General features: G+C 30.7%; 2 protein-coding genes and 1 non-coding gene across 5 annotated transcripts in view; all 3 read right to left on the reverse strand.

Annotated features, from left to right (window-relative positions):
• Positions 1-2903, reverse strand: part of Roc2 (Regulator of cullins 2) — a 115509-nt gene extending 112606 nt beyond the window's left edge. Inside the window, exon 1 of the mRNA XM_088237900.1 lies at positions 2677-2903. Coding sequence (XP_088094026.1) covers positions 2677-2827 — 151 coding nt within the window. The 5' untranslated portion in view covers positions 2828-2903. The remainder of the gene's footprint in view (positions 1-2676) is intronic.
• A 1008-nt stretch (positions 2904-3911) lies between these two features.
• LOC148273932 (uncharacterized) lies at positions 3912-17778 on the reverse strand. 3 transcript variants are annotated; one of them, XM_088237895.1, is made up of 13 exons: positions 17621-17778; positions 12948-13209; positions 12414-12582; positions 12174-12328; positions 11036-11331; positions 9292-9545; positions 8491-8692; positions 7848-8123; positions 7564-7764; positions 7136-7285; positions 6834-7053; positions 6483-6661; positions 3912-5520 (listed from the first exon to the last, which is right to left on the reverse strand). In XM_088237895.1, the coding sequence occupies exons 2-13, from the start codon at positions 13193-13195 to the stop codon at positions 5375-5377; spliced, it is 2496 nt and encodes an 831-aa protein (XP_088094021.1). In that variant the 5' UTR covers positions 13196-13209; positions 17621-17778; the 3' UTR covers positions 3912-5374. The 3 variants fall into 3 exon arrangements, with proteins under 3 accessions (XP_088094021.1, XP_088094022.1, XP_088094023.1); XM_088237896.1 differs by lacking the exon at positions 17621-17778 and adding an exon at positions 14383-14449; XM_088237897.1 differs by lacking the exon at positions 17621-17778 and adding an exon at positions 14202-14331.
• Positions 17779-17945: 167 nt separating this feature from the next.
• Positions 17946-18027, reverse strand: TRNAS-GCU (transfer RNA serine (anticodon GCU)). Its single transcript has one exon. It is a non-coding gene; the product is annotated as a tRNA-Ser (tRNA).
• Positions 18028-21916: the final 3889 nt, after the last annotated feature.

Genomic DNA, 21916 nt, shown 5'->3' on the forward strand with positions numbered 1-21916 from the left:
AAAATTCAATAATATGTGTATGTGTATTATGGTACTTATGTAAGAGAAGGTAGCAATTTAATAAATATATCAATAATCCAAATTTACTAAATGATTTTCATGAAAGTTGATACCATTTTGATATAACAATCCGGTAGAGGGATGAATGCAAAAACACAATACTTGGTGACGGTCTAAAACCGCAAATCAGATCTATTTCAGACGTACAACGGTCTAAATCTAAGGCAAGGTGATGCACTGGCATGTCTGTTGTTTAATATTGTCTTAGAAAAATTTATGAGAGATGTGGGAGCAGAAACAACAGGAACTATTTTTAGAAATACCATTCAGATATTATTAGCCTATGTAGATAACCTAGACTTAATCTCCAGAACTATTCCTGGATAAAAATATGATTTCCTAAAGCTAGAGATGGCTGCAAGTGACATGGGTCTTAAAATACATAAATCTAACACCATATATATGTTAGCAATAAAGTTACAAATAAATTATGCAAAGCAGGCAATTGACGTTGGGTCACACCACATAGACAGTGTCAACTCCTTAAAATACTTAGGTACTGAAATTTTCTAATAAAAACAATTATCGTACCAAAATTAGAGCACAGCTATGGGCAGCAAACGAAAGTTATTATGGATTACTTAAACATCTGGGATTCAAATTGCTCCCCAGAAAAACAAAAAACCATTATTTTCAAATCTCTCCTCAAACCGGTAGCATATGTTGCCGAATGCTGTGTTATGACCAAAGGAGATGAAAATATGGTACTAGTATTTGAATGAAAAATATTAAAGAAGATATTTGGTGCTATTAACCAAAAAAGAGTGTGGAGAAAACAGTTTACTCACCCATTAGAGGCACTGTATGTACAATTCAGAAAAATAAGAAGATTACAATGGTTGGGCCATGTGCACAGAATGAATAATAATCGTACCCCCAATAAGATTCTTTTTACCACTCCGGAAAGCAGAGGATGTGAAAAGAAAAATGAGAGAAATTGGCCTGACGAACTGGAGAAGAGCCGAAGGGTGCAGGGAGGAATGGAGACAGATTCTGGAGGAGCCCAGTGCTACAGATGATGACGAGTGGATTGGCAAAAGGGTTTATCTTGTCATTTTCTTATCTGTACAGAACAAGCAAATAATTCCTACCTTCACATGGCTTAAAGTGTTGGAAAGAACAGTTGAATCTCATATTTTAAAATGGCCATTTTGAAGAAGCTCTGGAGAGATATATAATCTTTTGTTATGAAAGAGCATTAGATTTTAGCACATTTTATGCAAAAAAGTATATTTTGCCATCACACTACCAAATGTTTTAAGACTTTGATCTCAGATTTTTGTATTTCTACAAAAAAACTGATTTGATCTAAAAAAATAAAAATAAAATAGCTAAACGCAAACTGTAACGTCCAGCTCCTGTGAGCTGTGAGTTCTGAAAACTTTTATCAAACTCATTTTCCTTTTCTATTACAATTTCTTGGTAAACAGATTGATTTAAATGAAGCTCTGCTTTCTTTTCAATCGCAAGAGGGATCTAAATTCTCAATAAATAATGAAACAAGAAAAGTAGGGTCTAAATTTTCTTTCAAATTATGTCTGATTTTTATAAGTTTCAGCTGGCATGGGCTGACAGTTTAAGAATTAGAAAGTTATATAGTTGCAAAACAACAATATAATAAATATATTGATTTTCCCATGAAGGGACTTCCGAGGACTAAATTGTTGATATTAAAAATATGGAAAGCAATGAAAAAGAAAGATAATTATAATAAAAGTAAAAATACTAAGTAACGGTTTTTTAGTAAAAGTTTTTAATTTATTATAATAGAAAATAAATATTTGCTTAATTATGATTTACTCAAATATTTCAATTTTGGGGGGCCTTTTAAACAAATTGTAAATGTCTCACCATTCGGATCATGCTCATGCATGAGATAGGTAAACGTGCCAACCACTAGACTACGAGGCGGATAAAAACTGTAAATAAATTGTCTACGACTTTAACATTGTTAAAAGAACATGTATACTTAACCATAATGTATATATATTAATGGTGTTGAAGTGAAAAACTAAAATTATCATGTATTTAAAGAACTGAAAATTTACAGATATTATTGAAAGCTTTGTTTTTGTTACAGAAAAAACAAATAAGAATGAGAGTACCTAATTAAAAAGAATATATATATGTAAAACCATAAACATAATTCATTTTGATAACATAAAAATGTAAAACCATTTGAACAACAAAACGTTATTGAACATTGTCGATTCATTTCAAGGTTAAATAACAAATAATATCGTCGGGATCATAGAACAACGACGCATGTAATTTTCTTCAACTTTACATGAGAGCGGTTTGAATTTTTTCGACACTTTAGGTCATAACTTGATAAGTGCCATTTGATACTTGGGTAAGTCATACATTTATATTTTTTCAAACGTTGTCGCTGTTTTACGATCCCGACAATATGTTTATTAGAATGCTAACAGAAAGAAAATTGGAGGAATAACATGACCATAAAAATATGAGATGTTACATAGATTCATAAGAGATAAGAAATCGTGAGATTAATTAAAAAAAATAATTATATATGATGTTATAAACGTAAAAAAAAAACAATTTTAAAAACACTTCAATTAAAATTCATAACCTCAAATTATATGAGACACTTACCCATGACTTGAACTCGGCAAATTGCACAGGTATCGCATTCTACATCCCAACTCCACATAGCAACAGCGTTCCATTTTTTTAGAGTAAACATTTTTTCGGGTTTTTGGCCGTCTCCATCCCCTCGATCGTAAATTTCCAAATCATCTGACATTGTTGCAACAACAACTTTATGTCAAAATTATAAACTCAAAACAAGTGTCAAAAATATTCTTACCTGTGTTGGTAAAGCAGTGTGCACTTTTACCAAGAAAAAAATATAACAGAACAAATCAACAGATGTCTCTAAATAAAATAAATATTATCGTGGTAATTTTGTAAATAAACAATAGTTATTTAATAAAAAAGTAGACACCTAAAATATAGATAGGCATGAATTGTATTTAGTTGTTTAGAAAAGAAAGATGCTACTAGGCTATTACTTACTGTTGCTAGGCTCTAAATGTGCAAGTGACTGTTGGTGAGCATAACTCAAATATGGAAAGCAAACAATATCATATAAAATTTTGTACAAATCAATGCTGTTCAGAAAATTGAGCTGGGCAATCAATGATGTTGTAATTTTGAAAAATATGTTTCTTGTTGTAGTAAGTCATTGGTATGTTGATGAAGTAAGTAAATAGTTTTACTGTTTTTTTTTTTTATTGTGAATATTAATTAACTATTTCATAGCATGCTAAAATTTATTGTAAAAGATAATATGGTTGATATGACAGAAAAAGTTCTCAAAAACGAGCTCCATCTCTGTTTTAATATATCAAATAAGTTTACAATACCATTCGCTGTTAAATGTATGTCCAAGTTTTTGGTTCTTTTTCTAGATAATATGTATTCTTTGATTTCTTTTTTATTTCTAAATTATGTTATTTTTATTCCATATATGCACAGAATTTCTTAATTCTTCTCGCACAGCGTTTTTCAAATATTATTTCTCAAATACCAATATGTATTTTTATTTGCTGTAGTAATTATTTGCTCCCTCTGAATTTTTTTTATAAATCTGGCCAATTTTACCTCAAAATGGTAAAAGCCCTTATTATCGGAAAATAAATAAAGGAACATGATTACAAGCACATAGTCCAAAGATAGGTAATTATAAGGTGCAATTGCAATTAATTCCAATTTCAATTACCTACCCTAAATTATTCACAACACAAAATACAATTAAAAATGCATAAATGTATTTATTTTTTTTTATTTATATTATTAATACTTTAAAATGGTAGAGTATAAAAAATATTATAAACCTAATGTAAACATCAGAAAAAAATGCATTTGGTGTGAAGAAAAAAATATATTTAATACATTATATTTTGATACCATCAATTTTTGATTAAAATAACATACTAAGCGAGATATAGGTGTAATATAAAAAAAACTTCGCAATTTACATTGTGAATTCAACAGGTTGACTGCCACTATGCCAAAATTAAAGTGAAGGGAATGCCACATTAATGTTTTAGCAAAATCCTTTCTATGACTTTTATTTATACTTTTAGTAAAGTATTTTATGATTTAAAATATTCCAATGTATCATCAGAAAACAAAACAAAATAATTATGCATTTGTGCGTGATTGGGATTGAAATTTTCATTCACAGTGCCAATTACGCACTTACGCGTGATGATTTATTTCACAATAAAAATATTTTGACGGAGAAGTAGTTTTTGAAATAGTAAATACAATAAGAAAAGAAAGATAGAGTACTTTGAACATTTTATGTGCGGAGAGAAGTACAAAATAGTTCTTATCATATTACAAGGTTGAAGTTGAAGGAAAAGGCAATGTACAAAGACGGCATATTTCCCGTTTTAAATTAGTGGTTTCCCTGCAGCTGCAAATCCTTATTTAGATCGGATAAATAAAAATTGCCATGATGATAGCCAATCTCCATTGTGTAGTAGCACCGTAAAAAAAGAAAAAAGTTTATAAGAAATAAGTATAAAGATGAAATTTTTAAATAAGTTAATATCTAAAGTATTACAAATGAAATAAAATAATGTTTATTTAAAAAGTGTGTGAAAATTATCATTTATTCAACCTATGTATAGGTAAACGAAACTTTAGAATGAGACCATGTAAATTATGGTTCAGTCAACATATTCATTTAGTTTAATACCATATTTATGACGTTGGTTGTTTATATTTTGCTTAATTCAATATAATAATTTATTATAATTTTCTATTCTCTTAGGTCTTGAAGGGCTCTCTTCACTATCTACATATAATTTGCTAAAACTTTATTTAAAAAATGTAATATAACAATGTTAAAGGGCAGTGCCAATAAATAAACATCTTACTACAACAATTGCTGACAGAATATTGACAAATAAAAATAATACATTGTTATAACGCGTAAATCAAACATCTGAAAAATTCATCATGCACAAACATGTAACCAACAGTCAACCTGTTAAATTATATAACCACTACAATACTTAGTTTTCTTTATATTCATAATTAATTACAAATTATTTATATTTGTTACAATCCCATTTTATGATTTATTTATACTCTCAGCCATAGCCTATTCTAGAGCACAATATTATCTGATTTTCACAAACACTGTGTTACACTTAATGTCATAAATTACTAAGTAATACGGAATGCAGAATATATGAAGTTAACTTAAGTTTATGAAATACTATAGATCTTATCAGTAGCAACAGCTTAATTGTTTATCTATTCTATAGTTTATTCTTTAAAAGAAAACTGATTTGAACATTATTGAAAGTGAAATAAATAGTAAACTTAAGTTAATGACCAGTTGACTTGAACCGCTGAAGCATCCCAACTCCTGAAGATTAACAGTAAACTTAACACTGTCAACATAACGACAGTCACGATCTAGAAATAAATTGAAATGTTTTTAAAAATATAATATAATATAATATATTAACTCAGAAATTTTAGAGAATTAAATCTATGGGAAAATTTCAATGGCTTTCCTGCTCAATTAGCTAATAGTGACTTGTAACTCTTTACTCTTTAATAAATTTTAACTTTCCAGGTTATTTGTAAAATAATTTATTGTAAATACAAAAAAAATAATCTTGCAATATATATATTATTCAAACTCGCATATCCCTCATTCAAATGATTCTATTGTATTTTCAGTAACTTATAGGAAATGACAAATAAAAATACCTGCAAATATTAAATGAATTAATATGGGTCATTTATTAGGAGAATAAAATCATTTACCATAGCAACATTTAGTTAGGCGATTTCTGCACTGAGTCTGCGGGACTTCTTTCGTGGCATTTTTAAAACTTTTTATGCCTGATTTATTTTAAACTATGTGTATAATTTTTTTTCGTTAGCTAATATGTCATGAAATATATATTTTATTTTGTTTTTTTTTTCTTTCTTTATATATCCTATGTTTTTTTTCTCATGTACTTATATATTTAAAATTATGTGAACTCTTATAAATAAACAACTACAACAGTGTTAGTCACTCTCAAGCACAAAAGTTAGTCTCTTTTTTTGAGAGTTACAGTGATAACATTTACTAGATGTATAAAAATAGATCTGTATGGAATTTTTTTTAAAACATGTGCCTTTTATGAAATTTATTAATAAAAAATAAATTATAAATATATTAAGTTTATATTTGTAGCACTAGAACAAAGTTGTTTTATTTATTTTGTTTAAAAATAATTTCACATTAATTTGTTTTAATCAGGTAGGTATTGAATATAATTTAAAGTGATTAACTTTACATTAAATACTATATATGTAATGCCACTATTGCCTGTGATTTTGATGTTTTAAAAAGATAATACGTTTTTCTAATAGAGACTTACCAGAACATCTGCTATTTTGTGATGTATCGACAGCTGTCGACGCTTCCACAGATATGTATAGAGGGGGACAGTTCATAATGTAGTCATGACTGGAGCATGCACTTTGTAACGGAATCTCTACTGTATTACTTGTTACAGGAACACATGTAACACCATCATTTCCATTCGTTGAGTTAGCCCTTAAAAAAAAAAAGTTTAATATTTTAGTTAGGTACTATTGAAAACTAGTAAAAAGTATAACTAATTAAAGAGTAAAAAAAAATCTTTGCGCAAGAAAGAAGAGTAATAATCGTGTGTCATAAATACCTAAATTATATGTCATAATTAGATTTATATTATTGAAAATAGTACCTAGGCAATTCAACATTTCTTGAATGACAGACTGTTAATGATCCATATCCCATTCCTTGTACTTTAACCATTGCATTACCTCCAGGGCGGAAGAAGTAATTGGATACAAGACGGTAGAAATTAACATTACCGGGAGTAACATAACCATAATGAACACTGCTTCCAGAGGATGTTGCTTTCCAGTTTTCACCACATCGGTGATTTGTCAAACGGCGTGGGACTAAAAGTTTACAAGAAATCCTGAATGAAGAGTCAACATTGTTATCCCAAAAACCAACATTCAAAATGATTAATTTTCTTACCATCTTTGATTCGCTTGACAACCCCATTTATCTGTGAAGCAGTGCTATCCGTCCCGCTTACCATCAAGGACATTATATCGTTTGTCGGGTTCTTTACCAAAAGATTAAATCTGTCCTTAGAACCAGACACAAGGTAAAAGAAATTCAGATCTAAAAAGAGAACCAATAATATTGTTACAAAAAAATAAGAATATTAATTTTAAATAAAATTAGTAAATAAGAGCCAGTTGCATCACAAAAAGTTAAGTTGAAAGATGTTTAGACTCAAATAAATGTTCTGTTTTCCTCAAAATGGTTGTTTTGCCATTCGTTTTTCATGCAACCTATTTGATTGAACTAAGACAATAACATATTGTATATTCATCATAAAAAATAGCCAACACAAAATTGTTTATTAAAGATTTTACATTAAAATATTTCCAAATTACCTGGAATTTCCTGGTTTATTAAACGCAGTTGATCGATAGCATAATTAACATCAGCATCGCTAACAGTTGATGATCCAGTGATAATAAGTACTATTGATGATCTACCTCCGGCTTCATTAGTGACAGTTTGATTATTTAGCTCTGCTTTACCAAGATCCTTAACTGAAGCCAGTACCTTTGGAATATCTAAGCCAACGGGAACTAAAAATATGAATAAGATATAATGTACTGTTAAGATAAAACAAGATAAATTATTTTAATATAGCTTACTATTGAAATCATACCTAATTGATGAACTGATTCATTATACTGCTGTTGAAATGTTGCCAGGGAATTAGTAGAATTAACAATTACTTTTCCCTCCTTCCCTGATAGTAAGGTAACGTTTGATCCAACTGGACTAATATTTAAATTTTCCAACAAATAGGTGATTGATGGATAAATATTTACGAAGGGCCAAGAAGTATCTAATACCAAATACAAGTCGGTAGATGGTTCTACTTTATTATTGAGATCAGTAGTAGCAGAGGCTGAACATGTCAAATCATTCAACTTGCTCGCTGAAAATTAAACAAAACCATTTTAGCCAAATTTGTATATTTATTGTAGAATTAAACACAGCCAATAATGTTTATTTATGCCGCATTGTAAACTCGAGACAAGATTTGGACTTTTTTGGTGATGGTCTTTCTAGATTTAAACAATCACTTAGATAGACTAGATCTTGTCTTGAGGTGGTTATTATTATTCAGTTTTTTTATCAAGGTTTAATTTTCTTTGGTTGTATTTTATTTCAATTGTGCCTGTATGTATTATAAGAAAATGTGTCTTCCATTTTTGAATAGACTGAATAAGTTCATTAATTTCTAAATAAATTTGGTGAATATGAGAGCTGAAGTAAAATACATATTAAGGATATAGTCTTACGTATATAGGCGAGAAGATTTTCAACTGCAGTGGTAGAATATTCTGTAAATCCAGTCTTTTGTATAGTGCCTTGGTGTACCATAGATTTATCCAGTACATATGAGAAACCAATAGCTTGGTTGAGGAGTGTTTCAGTTGGAGCAACTTCAGTCATAAGTGATTTACGATTACATGCTCGTATTTTATCTGTGAATACTCCTCGCTAAAAGTATATTTATGGGTATTGAAAAAGTTGAAAATATACATTTACTTACTTTCATTCATAATTCGTAGCGTAAGTTTATATCACATGCCACTAAATTTGTTCTACGCATGACCACTGACTGTTGACCACTTACTGCCACTGATACTCGCTCAAAAAACAGACAATTGAGTTTGAAGAGGGTACTGAACAGTAAGTTGACCCTCTATTTGTCATATCTTTTATATATAAGATAGGTAGGTACTCTAAACTTTCAACAATAAATTATTATTTGACAGTTGCTGCTTAAAAACAATGTTTTGCTAAGAATAAAAGGCATTATTTTGTCATTATTATCTATTTATTTCCATTCCTTCCATAGTTAGCTTAATATTGTTTCACCAAAAGGGTATTATATGAAAGAAATATTATAATATTCATAATGTATTCTAGATTTAGTTTACTGGCCATACCGATGCATAGAGGTATTATAATATATCATATCATTGTACCTATGTGGGATTTTTTGTTTTCATGAATTAAGTGATATATTATGTAATAAAAAATGTTCCAAATGTAAACAAAAAAATTGTAAATAAATATAAATATTTTTCAATCACCTGTGAGTAGTAACTATCCAAAAGTTGAGATAACTTCATAGATGGTGCTTTGTTCATAAATGATTGTATGTTGGAGGCCAATATGAGGCCATCCAGACCGCCTCTTATCTCAGCATCTGTCATTTCATGGTCTGAGGCTTGGTTGACAAAATACCATTTGGGGGCTTGGGTGCTGTTCCATCCTCCGGCAGCACCGACGTTAAACACCTTCTGCTTTACAGGGCCTTGTCTCAGTGCAACCTCTGCCAAGTCACCTGGAATTACAAGTGATTTTTTAGTATCATGTACAAAATATAAAGTATGTGTAGAGGAAGGGAATAGTGAGATAGGTTGGGCAGTCTGCATTTTCTGCAGCGGCAAGGACCGGAATTGTGCAATAGACTACGATAGTGTAAATAACTATTAATAAACAGCCTAATAAACTGTATCTAATACTCTGGTTATCATTAAAGAGTCTCCTTAGCCAACACCATTACAAATTATAACGAAACAATTATTATTTATGAAATATGTATCATCAACAATATTTTATGCATGTCTAAATGTTTTTAAACAAGTGCTGGATTTTACTTCCTAGGGAGTTTATCATATACTACCAAGTTAATGTCAAAATCACGAATCTTCCAAAATGTATTTTTATATATTGTCAGTCGGCGTGCATTACCGCCAATCTAAAATTTTGGCAAAAGTAATTATTTCATATTGAGGGATTTTTAACTTTTATTGGATATTTCCTAATCATACTAACGCTTGGGACGAATAGTAGGCAAGCTTTCTGATTCATCAGAAAAGTACCGCAGATGAGAGAAAATAATGTGTTAGATTTGATTTTAATAACATGTTTTACTGTCTCCTGGAAAAAGTCAATTTAGGAGATTGGCGGTAATGCCCGCTGACCGACGATATAATAAAAATAATTATGCACTAAATTTTTTTTTTTTCATTCATATTAGTATTTTTTATTTTATTTTGAATCTCGAAATAGGGCACACATAAACTACTTCATAATTAATGTGAGAGATATGTACACTTAAAAATAAAATAAAATTACTTATTTGTTTAAAAATTTATATGCAAAGTAAATGATGGAAAATATCTTTTTGTGATAAAAGTAAATAACAACATGCCTACAAATAAATAATATATAAGAAAAGTAACCAATAACAGTGTACAACAACCCTTGCGTGAATTTCATAAACAAGGACTCATACAAAGTTCCACAAAGAATTAAATTAAATGAAGTATGGTAAATACGAAAATAAAATTAGGAAAGAGGAAATTAGGAAAAATTAGGAAAAATAATTTAATAACTTGTATAAAAGTAACTGAAATTATTTTTGTACATATTGATTACAATGTAGGTTACAACTAGTTGCTTAAGTTTTTTTACATCTCTCTAAATAAATCACAGGGCTTTTGGCCTTATAGAGTTGAGGGTACCTTTTTTAAAAAATATATATGTATTTGTATGAATAAAATCATTTCATTTCATAAATTTGTACAACCCACTTCGATTTTTAGTCATATCTTGACTGGTTTCGAAATTACTACCTCATCATTGGGACTGTTTTTGATATTGATAATTCAAAATAGTAAATTTGGCACTTCATAATGTGCCAGTGGAGTAACTACATCCACATAAATTGTAAATTTAAAAAAAATTTGTATATTGTACATTCATACTTTTTTGTTGTAAATAAATAACGAAAAACACACAAATATCTCAAATTGATGTTACACTTACCAGCAAGAGTGGCAGCAAATTTATTGTCAACACTTATGGTTGAAATATCTGATATGTCTCCTTTGACTAAGTTCCGCATAGTGACTTTTTGTGGTTCTAATCCAGCTGCTATTCCTGCTAAAAGAGGTCCGACTGCGACACCTCCCCAAAGCGTCTGCACCACCCCATCTTCAACGGGACACTGGCTCTTTGGAGTGTCACCATTTGCATATATTCCAGGAAAAACATCCACACTTACGTCATCGATTGAGATATCAGACGACATTCTTAGATGACCTCGTGTATTAATTTGCTCTCTGAAAAATAATAATATTAAATTTACTTTTGTTACATACAATGTAAACATATTCATTATGTTAGAAAAAAATGCATTTGAAATATTTATATTTAGTTTAATACATTTATTTTCTTTCTTAAAACTTCTCTTGCAAATTGAATAAATATTGCGATAAAATCTGGGTTGTTTTTAACTTCTATAATTCTCAATGGTTAATAATTTATTTAAATAACTTATTGAGACATTGAAGAGGCACTGAGCTTATAACACTATAGATATTTCAAGGTTTTGGGATCATTCTTTTTATTTAAATGTGTACTGTGTCCTGTCTTTGTCTAGGTGGATAAAAAACACAATTCTGTGTGAAATAGAACTTGAATCATGGATGACTGAATTCGACTCGATGGCTACTCTTTGGCAAAAATCCTGAAAAAGGTATTTGAGCGGAGAAATGTCCGTATCATCATGTAGTAATTGAAGATTCGCCTACCATGCTTGAGATCCTGAGTTCGATTCATGCTGGGGTCAACATAAAATATTTGTTTATATGCTCGTTTTACACCTTACCTTCCTATAACACATGATCGAGATATACTGCTTGTACTTTATCAATGCAGTGCCTGATGCACCATCAGGTATGGATTAGCGTTAAATGACGATGAGAGTTGTGCAAAGAAGATGAACAAAATATTTTCGCCATTTCGTGTACATTTCACCTATTATTTTGGGATTGACATATATATACATCTCTTTGTAAAAACCCTTTTCTTTTCTGTAAAATAGAATTACCACTAATCTCAAGTATAAGCTGATACAACAAATAATACTGAGTTACGAAAATGTAAAGAGGATTGTCCTTACACAAGATTAGGATCCATCACCTCGACATCAGAATGTTGACGTACTTGTCTAGGTAACCGCTCTGTTCTGTATTGAGAAAGTTTATTACACACTGTTCCCTCATCTCCACGGATTTGTTTTTCAATCGTGCTAGACATCATATGATGAAGGGAGCACTGGAAAAAATATTACCATGTGAAATCACCTAATAAAATATCTGTTAAATTATTAATTACTTGAAACAGACTCTAGTATATTTACAATTTCAATTGGTGTCAAAGAAGCATTTGGAAATTGAGAACCACTTCCGGGAACAAGATTCATTAAAAGTATTCTATGCTTATCGAATTGATAACCTTGAGGGCTATAGGGAATGAAATTAGAAGATGCTGCAATGTTGTCAGCTCGAACAATGCCGTCCAATCGAAACCTGTAAGCAAATGCAAAAATTAAATAAACAAAGGAATAATAAAAAGTTTATTTAAGATTGATGACGATAATACGACTTAATTTGTCAGATTGAGTTTTTCTACTAACATTTTTTGGTGGAACTGCATTTTAATCATAATAATAAAATTCCGTATAGTTTTATTTCAATTTTATTTATATTTTTTTTACTAGTGACCAACATCTGTTTCGTCAGACCAGTCTGACAATGTCGGTCACGATGAAACCTGGTCACTGGCAAAAAAAATGTAAATAAATGTGGAATAATACCATATACGTATTTTTATTACTATGGTCTTTATTTATAATTATTTAGACATATATGAATCTAACAATATTGTCTCTTACCTGTGAATAAGACTAATGACTATGTTCTTCATGTCCATGTTCTTCCCAAAATTGTTGTTTTCTGCTTTTCTTATAAGATCAATCAGCATATTCATAGTCATAGGAAGTCTGTAATCTCTTTGTGTTAACAAAGGATCGACATAACAATCAATAAGGGAATCGGGGATTCCGGTTTGTGCATTTTCTTGTGCTTGCGTGAAAGCAACAATTGACATCACAAAAAATAGCAATTCCTTGAGTGAATACATTTTGGAAAATGTTTCTGAAATAAAATTATGATTTTCAATGTTAAAAATAATATAATTGCCTAAAGTCATTCAAATAAATTTAATATGCTGACCGGTTTCAGTAACACCTAAGATTTGAAATCTTACGAAATAATAAGTAGATAACTAAAATACACCAGCTACATGTGTTTGGTGTTTTAAGCCCAGGCTACAGATTCTCAGAAAAGGAAAAAGGAGTAAATAGTAAGTATAAGATTAAATTATATTTTTAATTGAGATTTTTTAAGTAAACAACTGTTATTTACATCTTCAATTTGGTTATTAATTATGGCGAGATTATTATCACTATTTTTAATGTCAGATAGGAACTCAGGATAACAATCATTTATGGAGCATCAAAAAACATGGTTTAAATGGCAGAGTCCCATGGCAGAGTCCCAGACATGGATTGTAAACAAGTGAGAACCATTACAGCAGTACCCAATACAGCAATATCAAATTCTGCACGTGGAATATGTCTCAAATTTGTTCAGAATCACTTTGGAAAACCAAGGCTTTTCTGTTACATAAGGTTTCAGTTGGAAAGGGTGCCTTTTCTTGGCTTGGAAAGAGGCTACACAATATCTTGCTAAGTGCGAAGTTGATTCTCCTTTGTCAAAACAAGGAGATCACACAGTGGTAGTAAACTTTGGTAACGCGCTGTCAAATATTGTTTTTGTTGGTTACAATGTTTTGGCAATCATGGCTCGATATGTCTATCTTGAATCTTGACATATAATCTTAGCTTCTTACTTACTCTCTAAGCTAATTAAAATATTATATTGTCAAACCAGGTTACGGAAGTTGTAATAAATTAATTTGTACTAAAGAATTAATAGTGGTACACGGGTAGTTTTAGTCATTCAAACATAATAATATTAGAATACATATACAAAACTTAGGTTTGAGTTCTGACAAAACAGATTTTCATTTTTATGTAGATCATACAAATTGATAACTTAAACAAACGACTTTATTTTCTATATACCTAAAATAAACACATGACGCAATTAATTATTAATCCATTCTCATGAGAAAGCCTTGCAATTGATTATTGCTTATTCTACAGTTCCTACTGGTTTAGTTCAATTCCTTAAAAAACGTCTCTTTAGTAATATTTTATGAATTTTACTATTTAAAAAAACTGTAAATACGAGTAACTGACTCACTTGCAAAATTTTACCTTTCCACTAACATAATTTGGAGTAAAACCTATTGCTAATGATAGATTTTATCTATTAGGTATGTGTATAAAAACAGATAAATAAGAAATGATAAGGTCCCTGCTTGACTCACCATATTGGAAATAGGGAGTGGTCACATTTTTCGATACAACCTGCCATCATAGCCATATACACAGTGATATGGTTGTTATTCGTATTACAAATTTTATGAAAACAATATATTACGCATCAACAAAAAAGCCATGTATTATCACATTTTATACAACTGTGAATGTGTTAAATGAATAATCTTCTTAGAAGTTAAAGAAATTAGTCATGTTAGTCGAACTCATTGAGATGAGCGTAATTATGTTTTTCTTTCAAAGATGAATCATTTTTCAAACGTATTCATACATTTTCGTTTTTTTTCATGCATGTACCAAAGGAAATTATTCAAAATCATAAGCACGATTCATTTTTAGGCATTCTTTTGAGAAAAAATACATTATGAATATTGAATCATTAATTAACTATGGCAGTGTTTTTTTTTCAAACATTAGGAAGGAAAATGTTTACGCAAAGACTTTGCTTCTTTTTTACCATTTATAGGTCTCCTTAAGCATGCAGGTTAGCTTTTGAAAACTCATTCAATCAGTTATTTATTGAACTTGATCATGGCATGACTTTTGTAGCATCTTAACAATAAACATTAGCACCTATCGACCAATTTGACTACAATCAAAATAATAACTTGTAGTTATTCTTTGATTACTTATGCTCCACATGCCCAAACCGTCAAAGATATCTTTCACTAATTTTGTGTGCATGGCTGAGATAATCTGGCCTTACATTTTTCACAAATTTCAAAACAAATATTTCATGTTTTACATTAATTTTACAGTGGTGATTTAAAATATGATATTTAAAACACCTCTTGGTAACTATTTTTGATAAACTGATTTTGAAGAATTGAATCATGTTGTAATCCCGTGGCTAGTATTGCGGACTCAGAAATCAGAGGTCCGAGATTCGAACCCCATTCTACCCCAACTTGGTTCCTAATAGTTAGTTCTTTTACAACTCGTTGAAAATGGCCTCAAAATTGAAATATTTGGGTAAATCATAAGAACGAAAAAATTTATTTAAAAAAAAAAAAAACGGGTAATCATATTCTCAATTTTCTGAAGAGTGTTACAAGTGTTAAATTTTCACAAAAACCGTGCAATATAAATTAGCCAATCAAAATAATAATAATTATTATAAATTAAACTAAGTGAATGAGCCCAAAACCTGTCAAATTTGCTGTCGTATAAACATCCAACATGTCTTCTTGGACTGATGCTATTAAACAGAGCAGAGTAGTATTTAAAATATTTGTGGGTTATTAATTTGCTAATGGTGTTGGAAATATCAACATCATCATCATTCCATGTTCGCTCCCTAGTTGGAGCGTATGGTATCCACAAAGAGCCTTCATGCATCTCTATCGCCCGCCATTTTCTTTGCGTTCTCACAAGTCAGGTTCTCACCCTGAAGTTCTGACATAAACTGCCCACGGACAGTTAGCAGTGGACGTCCAGGACGTGAGAACCTGATGCCTTGTAAAGTAGGGAAGTGTGGTTAAGGCTCTCAGGAGGCATCCGTAGTATATGGCCAAGCCAACCGTATTGCCTCCACTTGATGACAATTGTCACCAGAGTTTGCTGCATCCGTTCTCTTATTACGCCATTCCTCACAAAGTCAAACCACCTCACACCCAAGATTCTTCTGAGACACCTATTCTCAAAACTCAGGATTTTGCTGTTTTGGGCCCTAGTGAGGTGCCACGATTTGCATCTGTCGAGGAAATTAGGTGTTTGGTATGAGCTATATAAGAGGCATTTGATTTTCACTTAGAAAATATCCGTTAGAAATAAATAGTATTAGAATAAATTAATACATTTCAATGGCTTCTAAAATACTATATAAGTATAGGAACTACATAAGTAGGTTTAGAATAAGCAAGTACGTGAAATCATCTAGATAACACCATGATTGTTCATTTACTAGAATTTTAGAAAACATTGCTCAATCATGAGATAAGATACTAAGAAATAATGGCTTCAAATAAAGATACCTTCAAGATTCTTTATTCATTGAAAACTGTACCTAATTAAATGAGTTCACTTGAGAGTTTCACCATATCGTCGGTCGGCATGCATTACCGCCAAACTACAATTTTGTCAAAAATGATATTTTCATATGAGGGGACCATTAACTCTTATTAGATGTTCCCTAATCATACGATAAGCGTGGGACCAACAGAAGGAGAGCTTTCTGAGGAAGAACAGTACCGCGGAATGTGTTACATTTGATTTTAACAACAGGTTTTACTGTCTCCTAGAAAAAGTTCATTTGATAGATTGGCAGTGATGCACGCCGACCGACAATATAATAAATGAAACAACCTACAGTTATATGATGTGTTATATGAATTTATTCGAATTCAAATGAATTCATTGAACCAAATAACATTTCAAATAAAACAAAATATTTAAAGCGTTAAATTAGGACAAAATATGGGGCCAGGAACCCTTGAGCCATAGCTCGATATTATGAAGGCATAATACCCTCAAACAGCAAGAGTATTTTCCTTTTAAACATGCTTTCAATGATGTCAAATATGTCGATCTCCAAAGTGATCATGTTCAGCTGCCTAACGGCTCTTCCAATAAGCATAACCAGAGAGAGGCAGGTTGGTTTTGGAAGCCGGGAGGTAAAACAGTTGGTGCTGACGCTGTCGGAGATATCCATAAGGAACATACAAATTATATTCTACAAAATGGCCGAGTTCTCGATTTAACTTTTTATCAGCCTGTAAAATGGGTCAGTTTGATTTTTGAATTTCTAAGTTGCAAACTTTTGGTCCCCAGCATTGCCATGAGGAATGCAATGGGATACCTTCTCTGGTAGGTTCCTTCATTTGGAATTACTTTGCTTTTATTTCAGTTAAAATTAAATTGATTGGTAATATCGACATCAAAATAATGTCTAAATAATTGTAAGACAACATGTTGACATTTTGTTACATCTCTGAATACATTGTAAAAAACAATGACGTAAGAGAATGTAAAATTTCTGGTTTTTAATAAAATGATAAGGATACTAAAAAATGTGGGAACTATTGGAAAATTAGATCAAGACTAAATAAAAAAAACATTAATTCCTAATCTCGAATAATTCAAAATTACTATATTTTACTCACTCAACACATTGGTTATTTAAAAAAATTACTTTTCAAAACACAAAACCATCACTTTTACACCAAATTTTATTTTAAAACACGAGGAATAAGTATTTTCTCCCAAATATGAGGCTAAAAACGTATATGAGTAAAATAAAAGCTTAAAACACACCTATACAGTTTTCAGATAAGATAACAAAAGGCAGTTATGATAACAAATAATTTGTCTCTACTTTACCCAAAGTGGAAATGAAATAGATATAGTCTGGATATAACGGATTCCAAAATTTCATCAATGATAAAAAAGTTACAGATAAGAAAATAACGATAAGAAACAAAACTATACCGACGAGGATGGGATTCGAACCCACGCGTGCAGAGCACATTGGATTAGCAGTCCAACGCCTTAACCACTCGGCCACCTCGTCATATCGCCAGATGGTCGAAATTAATAAATATAAATACAATCAAATTATTAGTGACATCTACAACATTATGATGGAACTAATTGAAGAGCCTCGAGACGTTTTCCCCCAGGTGGCGCTAGTTAACACTATTAACTATTTTGACTGGAGGTGACAAATTGATAATAAAAGTTTTTAAAATATGTACGAGTATAATGAATCACGAAATTAACACTTTAAAACATCATTAGTTTAGAGTGTATAAAGACCAAATGTATAACATAGATGAAAATAAAACTAACATAAACAAAACAGTTACTCAAAAAAATATTTAATCTTAAAAATCAAACTATTTTATAATAATAACACATAAATATGTTTGTAGCGGCCAACAAACGTTTGCGGTAAAATAAGAAATTTTGCAAACGGGATTCAACCCACAAAGATTAGTAGTTTTATTATAATGGTGAAAATATAAGTAATGATTATATTAAGAATATAATAATTATTATTGTGGCAATAATCAGTACGAATATAAAGATATTATAATTACTAATAATAATGAAAATGAAAAATACGTTCTCAAAACAAGTGTCAAGGGAGTTAAAATAATAAATACATATGTAGGTAGGCAATTTATGACATTAACGAGGTTTAATGGATTTTAACAAAAAACAGTTTAGTTCAAAAAAAAATTATTCAGCACAGTTATTTCATGTTTTCCAGATTTGTGATTTTATCCATTGTTTGGCAGTAATCAGTTTATTATTAATATATTTTTTTTATTTATTCATATAAAGATACATATTACAAAAAAATATATTATGTACACCTAACTCTATGAGATACAACATAATAGATAGTGGTAGCATGCGTATTATTATTACGATACTATTTTAATTCAAATTTATTTATTTTTATAGTACATTACAAAATATTGCATCTTAATTCAAATTCATACATATAATTAAAAATCGGGTATATATAAAAATAACAGACGGGTAAATTGAACGTAGTTATGCAGAAAGCAGCCAGTCCACAATTTTGTGAAAATGAGATATTGATGTTATCGGGTGCAGTAAGGTCAATTCTATGTTCTGCTAAAAACAGCCAGCCCGCTTTCATACAAAAAAAAACTAAAATAATACCCTTCCGAAAATGGTGTCGATTACAAAAACAGTATTTCTCAATTTGCAAAAAACACCCACAGCACTAAAAAAAGCTTACGATCCTTAAAAATCATTAAAACTGCTCAATTACATACTAAAACCCTTGTTTGTTTTATTAAAAAAAACGAATGTTTTCATTGTTTATCATTTGTTAAAGTCAAAAACATTCCAACTGTTGTGCAGATTAAATTGCAGATCCTTTCACAAAGGTGCTATTATCTCAGTTTCACTTTTCTATGGCTGGCTGCTTTCTGCATAACTACGTTCAATTTATAATATGTTCAGAAAAAGTTTTAAAGGCAAGAATATCTTGCACCAAAAAACCCTAAGAGACGCGAAAAATATAAATGTCCAAATTAATATGGTTTAGTATAGAGGTAGCCGTTCTAACATGTACTCGTATAACCATTGGCAGGTTAGTCCTGTATATTGGAATGTGGAACAGTCAACGTGCATATTTTTTTTAGATAAACCAGACAGTATGATTTTTTCTTCCGTCTTAAAAGTTAATATTTATGATAGGAAGAATGTTTGTTTGTCTTCATAGTAAAGTGTAGACATTTAGTCAATTTTTATTTCTAAAGAAAAAAAAAATTTATTTTATCAATGTTTTGTTTTATGATGAAAATACTATAATATGTTCATATGTCGCTTCTTCTTGCGGTTCCTTATCAGGTCGGCTTGACGTCGGCGATCACTACAGCAAAAGCATCTCGGTCCTGTGCTACTCTTATATTCCGCAGCCAGGACAACTGCTTATTGGACGTACTCACCATAGTGATTCCTGAGAAAGGATAACCGGTGGTTTCCCGTTGCCTTCTCTGGTGGATTTTTTCGCCGGCGTTACCGTTTCTTATCTGGTTGGTTTTGGTTTTAAGGCGCCAGAAACACGCCGTTCATCCTCTCGTTATCTGCTGTGATCACACCGTTATGAGTGTAATTCCACTGCCCAGGGTTCGCGACGTGGGCGCTAACGGGTTGGACTAGTCAGTAGTGTTGCCGGTGGGATTCAACTGGGCGTTTGCAGCATTTTATAGAATATCACCCGAGATGTGAATCACTGCGATCCTACTGATTTTATCAAATTTAACGGTTTGGTAAGTAGAAAGAAATTGCCTTAAGACAATAAGCCCGCGTTTATGCATATGTATGTAAACTGTATACGTGTACAAAGCGTTTAAATAAATAAATATGTTTCCAACCTTTACCCACACTTTACTTAATGATTTCTTTTAAAAATGACATCTTTTGTTATAGATTATAGAAATCTCAAATCCCATTGTGTTTTTTGACTGACCACCTTCTACACACCTACAAGATCCCAAAACACATTGAAACAAGTTGTACATTTTTTTCTTATTTCCGGCTCTGTGACGAACGACCGGAAGCATTTGTATTCATTTGTTAACTAGCCATTACCAAATACAAATTCTGTTTATTTAGGATTGACTTGAAAAATATATCAATGCTGTTACGACAATTTACGAACATTTGTTAAAAGCATTCTAAAGAACTTTGTAAGGCGTATTTTATTTATATAATACCTATGTACCTGCTTATGCCATTGAGAATATAAATATAAAATATACACACAGTTTAACACAGTTTTAAATAGTGTATTGGTTGCACAAAAATCCATCATTAAAATGATACTCAAGAGTCCCGATACAGACATCTACTGAAGAAATATTCCATAAATCACAACTTATGACACCAAAACAATTATACGCTAAAACAATACTCACTTATAGATTCAAACACTACTCTTACTCAAATGAAAGACATAACCCCCACAATACATCACATACAAATAATATAATAACTAGATCCTCAACACATAAACAACTTAAACAAATACAAACTAATACCACTTTCAGACAAAGGGATTTTGAGTATTATTCAATTAAAATCTATAACCTACTTCCACTATCTATTAAAGCAATTAGTAATGAGAAAATGTTTAAAAAGGCTATAAAAAAATGGATAGTGGAGCTAGGTAGAAGTAAAATGGATTGTCTCATTCGCCCATACCAATGCTGAATCAACTGCTCCACAACTGTATGGCTTATGTTAGGTTTTTGTTGTTTTCATTGTGTGTTTTGTAATATAAATAATATAGATGTATATAAATACCTTGTTTTTAAAACTGTCTGAATATTTGTTAATTATGTTTGTTTTTTAAGTGAGTCTTCTTTGTTTATTCTCAAATGTAATAAAAAAAAAACTAAATTGTTAAGTGTCCTCGGCACGGGAAACCCCAGTGAGGTCACATTATTTTTATTATTAATTTATAGTTTGTAAGCGAAAAATATGAATAAATAAATAAAATAAATAATTTAGTACTTATGTATCGAAAACATGTTTTTTTAAATAGGTTCATCACCATCATTGTCCACTTCCTGCTGCGAAGATAGAATATTAGGCTGCCATATATGAGGTCCAGGGTTCAAATTTGGATTGGAATGACTCGATCCAGAGTAATTTTTTTGAGCGTGTAACTGATTTCCTTACCTTAAATGATTAAGATGACACTGCAACTGGAGATGCAATACTCAGATTCACAAAATCTGTCGACCGACAACGTTTTACTTATTTCAGTCCTTCATGGAACTCCCTAAAAATTTAATCGGTCGTTTGATAAACCCCACAAGTCAGGTTTTTGGCGAAGGTGACTTGAAACGCACTTTATTACGCAAGTAGCAAAATACTTTTGAAAAACGCATACTGGGTAATTTGTATATCCC

The sequence above is a fragment of the Micrasema longulum genome, unplaced genomic scaffold (genome assembly GCF_059751315.1).
Source record: "Micrasema longulum isolate JH-2025_06_02 unplaced genomic scaffold, ASM5975131v1 h1tg001802l, whole genome shotgun sequence".
NCBI classification, from domain to species: Eukaryota; Metazoa; Arthropoda; class Insecta; order Trichoptera; family Brachycentridae; genus Micrasema; species Micrasema longulum.